Below are 12,000 nucleotides of genomic sequence, written 5' to 3'. Positions count from 1 at the left end.
TTGGCGCTGCTCCTCTCCTCTCATCTCCTCTGGTCCGAAGAACAAGGTGAAACAACCTGAATAATTTCCGTCGGAGATAGGGCGATTGGAGTGGAAGGAAGGGACAGACAGACACATGCACACACACACACACACACCCTCGTTTCAAAGATCACAATCACGTGGAAACGGTTCACCTTGAATGACCTATTACAAGACACCTTTGCAGGAGCAACAGCAGCAGACAGACGGCGCTTTAAAACGAAGTCACACGTTTTGCCTTGGATTGCATTGCATGGCCGACGTAGACCAGCTGACTTGGAAAAGCTGCAATATTTTTCCACTGTGGCTGCATGATCGAGAGGATTCATAAGAAGAGGGGGGTTGTTAAACAGTTGACAGGCAACATTATAATAGAGCCACTGACTGACTGCACACTGTGTCACATCACAGCCTATAGGGACGCTTCAGTTCCGAGGATATTAGTTTTATGCAACACTGAAGTTATTGGGGAAGGCGATCACATGATGTACACAATTACTAGAGGTCCCAGTAAACTTGCTACACAACGGAGGACAGGTGAGCAAAGCATTCCAAAAAATAAATCAATTATTTGCAAGATAATGGGAGACTATGGCTATATAGAACTATGGCTAACTATGGCTTATCACAATTCACAAGATATTGCTAGAAGAACTGGACTGATGTAATAATGGGCTGATCACTGTATAATCTTTGGAATTGTCTCACTGTAGGGCCCACACAACAAATTGAGACTAAAAACAAGGACTTGAAGCTTAACCAGACCTCTTGGTTAACGTCAAAGTAAGTAAAAAACATTCATTTTGCAATCTTATAGGAGTATATAGGTCCAGGACTATATAGGCCATTCCTGTAGCTACAGTGCAAAGCATATGGGCCGAAAACATTTCCAAAAATTGCACAGCACATGTGCTCAGCCCCGGTGACTGTATGATATATCACTGATATCATTCATGTCGTGACGTGCCGTGCGACATGAATTATATCAGTGACAATGACAAGTTGAGAATCGAGAGATGCATATACTGGAAAGTGACTGTCGTATATATTGTAGCCAATACTTGAAATCAATGACTTGTAACCAGAGACAGTATCGTCCATAACTCATGATGACCTTGCAAGGTTATAGCTTGTCTGTCGTCTGATGATCGCTACCTGTGTGCCAGTTGTCATCGATGTCGTTCAGCCAAGCAGGTGACAGTGACTGTCTGCCCGGCGGGTGGCTTCGTTGTTTACGGACACTGTAGCCCCTTTTGGAACCTCTCCCTCTGCTAAATAGCTCCGAGATGAGGTTCCACAGCGTAGGGTGCCGGCAGATGACGACACCGACTAATATTGTTGATTCTTACCTTTTTCTGCGCATCGTATCCAAAAAGTAAAGGTCGCCCCCCCCCCCCCCTGCTCTCAGATGTTTTGCATTTTAGCGGTCAAGAAAGTCTTACTGACGGGTTGAAACAAGCGTTTATCTCGCTATTTCAGTCAGCCTGTGTCATGTTTTCCAATGCAATCTTACGGGAGCAGTACTGCGCATGCGGACGGGGGTTGACCACACGACAGGCTGACTAAATAAGCGATTTAAACGCTTGTTTCAACCGGTCTCTTAGATTTTCTTGACCGCTAAAATGTCAAACATCTGAGAGCAGGGGGGAATACCTTTACGTTTTGGATACGATGTGCGGAAAAAGGTAAGAATCAACAATATTGGCCACCGTTCGCCGGTGTCGTCATCTGCCGGCACCCTACGCTGTGGAACCTCAACTTGGAGCGGAGGGAGATGTTCCAATTGGAGCTAGCGGCACTGCTGTTTGTCAACAGCAATAAGGACGCAGATTCGACTAGTCTGTGTGTGCTTATTTGGCACAGAAAAAGCACGTCTGTGACTGTCTGTCTGTTGGCCAACAATGCATTCGATTTCGTTGCAACTCCCAAGCTCCTATGTAGCCTGGTATTCAAATGAAACACATGTCCAATGTTGCTGTTTATTTTTGTGTCGCTTTTCTCGTTTAAAATGTGTACAAAACATTAGTCTAAACACCTGTGCTTTAGCCTACATTAAAGCTGCAAGAATCCGTAAATTGAATGTCCTTCAATAAGATTATTCAAACCTGGGTCTCCCGAATCATGGGACCAAGAAAACGGAATCCCCATATTCCCCACTTGTCTGGGGAGATTGCATTTTATGAGCTTGAGTCAGTACTACTTGTCAACCAGCAGGTGTCCTACTCCTACCTGACACCATGCAAGGTCTAACATTCTCAGTGGAAGAGCAGGGAGAAGGGAGACCACCTCCAACCCCTGCAGATGTATTAGATAATTATATTGTCAACATAGCCTACTCTACCATATTGGTTAAAATGTGTTCTTCATTGAAATTAAATATGATTGCACCTTTTTAAAGGACAACAAAAACATGAACATACAGTACTGTATACAAAGTATATCCCCTCTCCCTCCCAACCACACATCAAATACAGGATTTATCATCTTCCCAGTTGACATATAGAGTGAGTGCGGATCAATGAACATCTGGAATCTGTTTAGTATTGACAGAAAAGCGAAAATAATGAAGCCAGCAAGGACGATGAAGTATGGACCTGTAGTGCCTGGATTCAATTATAAAACTAACAATATACTGTCAAGAGACAGACAAACACACCCCTGTCCACACACAGACATGCACACATATGCGGTAAAACATTTTTTATAGTGTACCAATGTGACCAAATAGTCATCATTTGTACCATTCTCAGAGTTAGAAGTTGATGTAACACCGATCATTTTACTGTTTACTGTACATACACTCCCACAGACAGCCATGTACATATTCATATGACACACACACACACACACACACACACACACACACACACACACACACACACACACACACACACACACACACACACACACACACACACACACACACACACACACACACACACACACACACACACACACACACACACACACACACACACACACACACAGAGAGAGAGAGAGAGACCGACTAGTGTCTCCTCTGCTGTATAATTACATGTCACTGGAGAAATTGAAAATCACACTAATTTGTGTCAGAACGCTAACATTACAGATATGGAAGTTTAATTAACTTTAAATAAGAGACACGTGTGCCTAATTTGGGTATCAGCAGTATACATAAATATACAGGATTAAAAGAATAATAATAATTTGGCAACTCCTGCTTTGACACAACTGTACCATTCTGAGTCACATTTTTGGGCATATGGCCTAACCATCTTTGACTTAATTAATGCTTACATTGTTGTGTCTGAATTTTCCAGCTCTCCGCCCCCTAAGATAGTGTTCAATCGTCTCAACGGGAAACGCTACAACACAGCAGCAACACAAAAGTCAGACAGCTCTGCCGAAGGCTTCACACCTGCCCATGAAGAGAATGTCAGATTTGTCTATGAAGGTGAGGGCCACAGGATGTTAATGTTTGATTTACTCTACTGATCTCCAAGTGGGAGTGAATTCATCTGTGTACTAGGCTAGGGCATCCATCAACAGCGAGGTCAGACCTCAGGATCGGACACAGAGCAGTATCTCTGGAGCCGGGAGGGTTCAGTGTCTTGATCAAGGACACTTCTTCAAAATGAGTAATATTGCCTCTAAAAAATAACATATACTGGTGATGAATATAGATTATTATCTGGGCATTTTTCATCCGAGTTTAGATAACGAGGGCAACCAAGGATGACAGGCAATCATTTATTTGTTGTTATCCCACCTCGGTTAAGGCTGTGTCAGCCCACAACGAGCCTTGGCTGGATAACCTTGAGCAACTACGAATGCCTGGTTAATGGTGTATATATCACTCTATTGATGAACGGATGATTCACATTTTGTCAACATACAAATAGTATGTAACATTTTTGGTGACATAATATGTTAAGGCTTTTTTCCCTTATTTTTTCCAACATCATGGCAACAGTATAGTATGACATTTTTGACAATGTAATGTAGTATGAATGTTTTATGTTTTTTTATATATTTTCAGTACATTTCTGTGAGTTTTTATGGCATGACTCTGAAAGAGGCTAAGCCATCCAAGAGTGTCTGTCTGCCTGTTTGTATGGAGCTAATCTCATAAACTGCTGGACTGATCAGCACCAAAATTCTTGTGCACACACTGTCAGACTCATTAGGCTAACGTACCAACATAGAATCCCACTAATGAATGTTCACATTCGTCTCTGTTCGGGTGGAAACCTCATATGTTCAAAACTGTTATTTTTCAGGATTCAAATAAAAAAAAAAGAAAAAAGTTGCAGATCTACAAGCTCGAAACGTCGCTTCGTGCCACGCCCCGAGCTTGCAAATCTGCTCCTTTTGATGCGTGTGACGCTGTAGTGTCAAGTAGGGCATTAATTTGCCAAAAAACACAAAGTTAGAATATGAAAGATAAGAGGTTTCTGCCCAACAGCATTGATATGTTGTACACAAATATACGCTATATTCAAAGATTTGCAAACATTTTCAAGATCTTTCAAAACTAGCAGATCTACAAGCGACACACTATTAGCTTGTATATCTGCTATTTTTTAATAGCCAAAGTATGAAATATGGTTAAAGTGGTAAAATATTTGCTGGGGACCCCTTTGGGTCCACGGACCCCACTTTGAGAACCAATGCCATAATATAGCCGAGAGCTTTCCAATCTTTCATCATGACCTCATTAGCTCCAAAACCCTATTGTACACACATTGAGCTACCTCCTTTCTGCTTGTCCTCTGACGTTTAAGAAACAAATTTGTGCTCTGTATGTACATGTACTGTATGCTTTCAAAACTTGCTTTGACATGAAGAGTGTGGGATTTAACATTTAACATTGTCACTGCGTGACACTATGTGTGTGTGTGTCCTGTACGTCTCATTGTGTTTCTGTAATTACAGTATGTACTCTTGGAGGTGCATGCTTGATAAGCAGTGTGATAATGTTTCTATGTACTGTAGTAGGTCATTCATTTGTAGACTGGTCTGAGCAGTAACATGTCAGGTTTCATGTGTGTTATTGGGTGTGTGCATCACACCGTCACATCGTCTGATGACGCGAAACAACCTTTTGAATGCCACGGCCGTATACTTCACGCATTTTGCGGGAGAAATACACAGAAGATATGGTATTTCTTTCCAGCACTATATCTCACATCCAAACAACAGGATTTATACCAGTATCATGGTCATTCAATATCATGTCAGTATTATGGTCAGTATGATGTCAGTATCAGGTCAGTATCATGGTCAGTATGATGTCAGTATCATGATCAGTTTTAAATTGGCGAAGTTTCCCTTTAAAGGGCCTGAGCTACATTTTTGTCTGTTCTTATCCAAGTTTGGTAGCAGGGTTTCTAATTCAAGAGGACAATGATTGAGTATCCTCCTTGAACATTGCTACAAATGCTTCCTTTTAAAACATACTACTGCTCTCTATATTCCTCTGTCAGCTGGCCATCCTTACACACCCATCGTAATATCGTAATATATCGTAATATTCATTTGTTCATGCTCATCTACAAAACTCCTTTTGGTGTGTCCCTTCCTCCTACCTGTGTCATTTGTTGCATACCACATGCTGCTTACAACAGCCGTTCTGCTCACCATATTCTGTTGAAAGTTCCCAAAACAAATACTGCGTTGTGTCTGTCATCATTCTGGTCTGCTGCCTGCGGCCAGGGACTGAAACTACTTGCAAAAACACATTGTAACATTGCAAAACATGTGTTGACTTGAAGAGTGTGACTGGAAATTTAACCTGGGACCTTTATTTCCCAGGTGGCCCCTCTACCCATCCCGCTATGGCCACCCAAAACAACTACAGTATAGGCTGTACAGGCTACTGCCAGGGGCTCTAGGTTGTGAATAAGGTTACTTTTACTGGGTTTAATTCCACAGCAGTTATCCTGGATATAGATCCTGGTAATAATGAATCCTTAATCCTGGCTGTAGGCTAAATGCCTTACGGTACCTTGACTGTAAGGCATTTATTGTATGCATTTTCTTCTGTACCTGTACGTCCATCCTAACACCATTTTGTATGTGTTTGTGTGTGTATGCAGCGTGGCAGGAAGTGGAGCAGAGCCTGGGAGATGGTGCTGGGGTCCGTGGGGAGCCGGCGCCTGGCCAAGGGGCTGTTCAGTATGCAGAGAAGACCCCCAGCACTGTAATGAAGAGTAAGTTGTGTACACAAGTCAACACTAACATCTCTCTCTAGGTTTTCAATGAAATGGGTCCCGGGACCCACAGGTGGTCATTCAAATGGGTCCCAGAAACACCGAAAATAACGATCTGAAAACAACGTGTCGCGCGTCGGTGTTTCGGCTCGCGGCTCGGTTTGGTGTGCAGGTCGCGGCTCGGTTTGGCTCGCGGGTCGCGGCTCGGTTTGGTGCGCGGGTCGCGGCCTGGTTTGGCTCGCGGGTCGGTGCGCGGGTCGCAGCCCGGTTTGGCTCGCGGGTCGCGGCTCGGTTTGGCGCGCGGGTCGCGGCTCGGTTTGGCGCGCGGGTCTGTTGGCCTAAAGTTATTCTTACATTCTCCAATTGTAAAAATGTGTAGCCCATACACAAATCTACAGGTATGCTTGATCTGCATTGAGAAATTGAAAAAGTGTTCAGCTGGGCATGAAAAAGACGGTGAATTCCGATTTACTCAACAGAGTAAAGAATCGTTTTAAGAATTGTATTCCAAACTCCACTAGTGCTGCTAGTTTTGTGGCAACTCAGAAGACAGTAAGCTGTGGCTGTAGAAAGCTGTGGAAGCCATGGAAGGTGAATACATGGAAGGTGAATAACCACATTAACCGTAGTGTCCCTATTCTGGGCATGTAATAATAGGCAAACATTCGGAAAATAGGTGTCCAAAAATCGATAAGCGCATAACGCGTTGCATCTTGTGTGACTACACCTGTGTTCATGACATATACTATAGTATATGCTTGCATTAGAAGTTAACTTCTCTGATTATTTTATGATGACATCCTCAACTCATCTGTTCTCCCACGTTTTATCCATACTGTAAAGACCTTGTGACAAAACTACCTTTTAACTACCCTATTTCCCAAAATGTACAAAATTATTTTGAAAATGTGAGACAGTTTGGAAAACTTTCGCTTATAATGACATGCCCTAGTGTAGTGACACCAGGGTTGAAGTGGTTAAGATCTTTTGGGGGGACTTTCAAGGAATGAGGTATGAGGAACCTCATACCCAGGTTTTCTTATCTTTTTAGCGGCGCTACCTTTAGGTATAGAGCGGATCCTGCTCTATACCTGACTTTGTCCGTGTTCACCGTCAACGTTCTGATTGGTCAGACCCGTCAACAAAGTGATTGGTCAAGCTTCACGTGACACACGGCTATAAACACATTATAAACACATATCGATGACAAAATGTATCAAAGGCGCCGCTACCTTCACACAGGGTGTGATTTTTTTTTTTTTTACCTTTTGGCTCAGGCTTATCTGTAGATAAAATATAACTGTTGAAGTAGTTATCTTTTAATGTCTAACTCCTCTAGTCTGCAAACTACTCTCACCTTTGACCTGCTCTAGTTGTTGATTCAACAGGCTCTTGTCACGTTTCTCACCCAAACCTGTCTCCTCCTGTTCTTTCGAGGCTCTCTTAACCACATATGAACCCTAGCATCCCTTTTCTGGTCAACATTTCAACATTTGGGGATTTGCCGATCTACAAGCTTAGCTCACAACGCGTTGCGATGTGTTGTGAGTTTGTAGATCAGTTATATTCGGTGCGAAGATTAGTGTAGAGGGGGGCTGGGGGGAGTAGGTTTTCTAGTATAGACCCCTGGGGGATCATAGACAAAAATTCATAACCTGTTAGTGTTAAAACTACAAAGCTCACTCTGAAAAATAACCCTCTTCTTTACACCTGTAAACCTGTGACGTGACAAAGATTGATTCACCTGTTCCTTTACAATCAAATTATGTCTGCCCACACTCACCTCCTGTCCCTTCATTTCTACACAGACTTTGTGCCCATCGACCTGGAGGAATGGTGGGCCCAGCGTTTCCTGGCCAACATTGCAAACCTGTCATGACTGGTTGATGCCTCTGCTGGGGACCAGGAGGAAGGACTAGGGGAGGCGGGGCCAGGTGGACGCCCTGCTGCTGAACACATGAAGAATGTGGCCGTAGGGGCATGAATCAGTACGACGCACTCGGATTTGTGTGGAGCCTGAGCACCTGCTGTGATTCGATGCTCTGCCGAATCGTGCTTCATCCTACTGCAGCGCGCTGGGTGTGAAACAGGCAAAACCACCCCGCTCGCAACGATCCCCTGTTTATGAACTCTGACAGTGATGACTTGATGTTGCACTGCTAAGAAGGACCCCTCTCTGTACCTGAATAGCCTGTTGGGTGGAAGATGATGATCTTGGATTTTTTTAAGAACCTCCCTCCTGACTCATGTGCTCAGCTGAAGTATGTATTTCTTGGCTGATCTTTGGATATAAAACATTTGAAAATGCAAAAAGTAAAATGTTTTTCAAGAGCTCACTGTGTGCTGAAATTTATTTTGAGCCTGTTTTGGTTCATAGCGTCCAATTTATTGCAGTGGTGGAAAGTAAATTAAGTGCATTTACTCGAGTATTGTACTTAAGTACAAATTATGAGGTACCTTTTACTTTACTGGAGTATTTCCAATTTTTTAATACTTTTACTCCATTACATCTCAGAGGCAAATATGAGTACTTTATTTGATTATAGGTACTTAAACGTGATTAAAGGGAGGGAAGTACTTTTACTCAAAGTATTTTTAAGTGATTAAAGGGGGTAAAAGGTAGCAACCAAATATCAGACTTGGCGAGCTACAGGCACAATTAAAATATATCTGAAATTGTCTTTTCTAGTTATTTATTACTTTGCAGACTTTGATTATTACAAAACATACATTAACCACTTCAGCCCTATTATACTTTGGCTATTTAAAAATAGCTGATCTGCAAGCTTGTAGATCGGCTATTCTTAATGGATTTTTACACACATTCTCATACATTTGAAAAATGGGACATTCTGCATAATGAGTACTTTAACTTTTGGTTCTACATTTAGAATTTTTGGAACACCAGACTTTTACTTAAAGGTAGGGTAAGTGATTTTTTTTTTTTAAATAAGTGTTAAATAGCTCTATATTCTTCAACGTTTTCAGGCCAGGGACCCCCTAGCTGACAGAGAGATGAAGCAGGGACCCCCTCTATATTGTATACAATTGTGTTTCAGATAAAACATTTCTTTTTACTTAGTCTGCTCTACACCTAGCCTCTTTGCCAAAAATAGCTGATCTACAAGCTCTCTCTGCGAGGCGTTGAGAGCTTGTAGATCTGCTATTTTCGGCTAATGTTCCCCTCAGAAAAGGAATAGGGTTCAAGTGGTTAATGTAAAAAAAACTAAAAATCCTATCACGGACCGCCTGTTGAAGACCCCTGTTCTAGACTACTGCTGGTTCACAATTCAGAACAGCTATCCAGCTGTAACGTTTAATACAAGTAAAAGCAGTTAATGAATATTGGAGTAGCTACAATAAACAAAGATATGATTAGCATCTTTTAAACCAGAGGTTCCCAAACCTTTTAGCTCGGGACCCAAAACATAAATGTGATGTCTCCCCCGGGGGAGGCATGCGTTAATCCGACAGACCTTTTCTCCGACTATGTGGCATCCGCGTGCGGTTAGGGTGCGGGTTTGGTTCGGGTTTAGTATTGGAAACGTCGGAGCGCTGCGCTGTCGGAGGAATCCCCCCCCGGGACCCAAAGCAGTGAACGTAGCAGATCTACAAGCTCACAATACCTCACATCGTAAGCTTGTAGATCTGCTATTTTCACTACCGGGTGTTTAACGGAACGCTCATCCCAAAAACACACTGCCCCATTTATTTTGCGCTCCGCGGCTGCTGGTTTAGACCCGGGGCAGGGTGTTTTAGGACGACGGCTAGCGATTCAGGAGTGGAGCCAGGCTAACGCACCGGAACACACTCAAAAAACAGCAGATTCAGCAAAAAAACGAGAAAAAAAACAAGACTCTCGACCCCACCAAAATTGGCAAGACACGGTGGCCGTTTCTCAATACCCGAACTTGGGAAGCACGGACTTGCGTCCTTGGAAGTTCAGACTTGCAAGTTCGCCTCGGGAGTATAAACTTGCGAGGACGCGAGTATGGGAGTACGGGAGTACGGTAGTTGGAACGCACCGTTCTCGGTGACGTCACCATCTCAGCTCGTCCACAGTGTGGATATGCTCAGAGCAGATCTACAAGCTAACAACGCATTGCTGAGTGACGCGGTGTTAGCTTGTAGATCTGTTTTTGTACAACACAGCATACATTTTACAATATAATGATATTATATAAACATAAGATATATTAACGTATATCTAGGTATATAAATGTTAAAACATCGTTTTTGTTAATTTAATGTATTTAGCCTACTCTTATAGACTTATCAGAAAAAAACGTATAGAAATATTCCATTTGGTATTTATTTATTATGATACTGACGGTGTAACAAATAAATGACTTACAGACCCACCAGAGTATAACAGGAGGTCACCAGACGTCTCGACCCAGATATATATATATATATATATATATATATATATATATATATATATATATATACATATATATATACATATACATACAGTACGTTGCAGTATTGATACTTTTACTTAAGTAAAACATTTGTGTACTTTTTCCACCACTGACTGCACCCACTTTGAGAAAACCTGCCATAGAAGCCAGGTTTAATATAGGCTCTATGCACAGCAGCCATATTATCACTTCCTTCACAGGTGTTACCAATGATACTAATGAAGGCTCTGTTCCATTTAGTGTAGCACAGTGGTGTCCACAATCCCCATTACTGAGAGTGTAGTACAAATGGAAGCAGAGTTACACACCTGTAAGGGGCCATTTGGAAGCCCATGAGGGTCCCTGGACCCCAACTGTAGACCCACTGGTGTAACAGAGTCAGAGTGTTTCCAGTGGGCCAACATGCACAATATCAGCACCCTGACTCTGTTTGACCAGAATGGAACAGAGCCTTCATTAGTATCATTGGTAACACCTGTGAATGTCTTCATAATATGGCTGCTGTGAATAGAGCCAATTGCTCCACCCACACTCCCTATGAAGCAGGGGGGAGGGGAGGGGAGGGGCGGGGCTATTTGAACCACAAATTATCGGGCCCGCCCCCTCTCTCACAAATACACCGACCGACAAACACACTCACAGACACTCAGCTCTGCAATGTTTCGAAGTAAAAAGAGTGAACTAAACAACTCATAATGTTTACCAGGCTGGTAAAAAAAAGCTGCTAAAACCAGACCGTGGAAACACAATGAATTATCTCCAACCGACAAAAACTGAGGTGAGTTTCTACAGTAGCCCTGAAACATGACTCGAGTCATACCATGACAGTCATGGAACCACTTGTTCCTGGTTTGCGATTTTTTTTTTTACATTTACAACAATCACATCTACATTAACGTTCCGATTTCAAATATAAAGTGCTGACCCTCAAGCTACGGATGTAACAAATTGGGGCGCACTGTACTCGTATCTTCCGTATTGTTCAATAAAACTCATTTTTAATCCGATCGGCGGACATTTTATTTTTTATTTGTAATATATCAGTGCAATACACCTCCCAGCCGATAGGGGCGCGTAGTTGAAAGCATTGGAGAAAATGGCTGGTGATCGGATTAAAAAGCTTTTTATTGAACAATACGGACGATACGGAAACTTAGACCAGTGCACTTTAACTGGTTACATCCATGGCTTGGGGGTCAGCACTTTATATTTGAAATGTGAACGTTTATGTAGATGTACGGCTTGTAAATGTCAAAAATTCGCAAACCAGGAACAAGTTGTTCCATGACGCTTGTGACAGACGAGCGTCATGTGAAACATGGCCATTCTACAGGTGTGATAGCTTTAATAGCTAATTAGCT

The 12,000-nt window shown here is 42.5% G+C and overlaps 1 protein-coding gene across 1 annotated transcript; it reads left to right on the top strand.

The window, feature by feature from the left end:
* mcrip2 (MAPK regulated corepressor interacting protein 2) lies at positions 1-8,564 on the top strand. Its single transcript, XM_084079765.1, has 5 exons — positions 1-558; positions 735-804; positions 3,324-3,457; positions 6,102-6,215; positions 8,024-8,564. The coding sequence occupies exons 1-5, from the start codon at positions 333-335 to the stop codon at positions 8,092-8,094; spliced, it is 615 nt and encodes a 204-aa protein (XP_083935891.1). The 5' UTR covers positions 1-332; the 3' UTR covers positions 8,095-8,564.
* The last annotated feature ends 3,436 nt before the right edge of the window (positions 8,565-12,000 follow it).

This window comes from Gymnoscopelus microlampas, assembly GCF_963454915.1.
Source record: "Gymnoscopelus microlampas genome assembly, chromosome: 2".
Lineage (NCBI taxonomy): Eukaryota > Metazoa > Chordata > Actinopteri > Myctophiformes > Myctophidae > Gymnoscopelus > Gymnoscopelus microlampas.
Note: the sequence above shows the minus strand (reverse complement) of the source record. Positions and strands in the feature narration are given on the sequence as shown.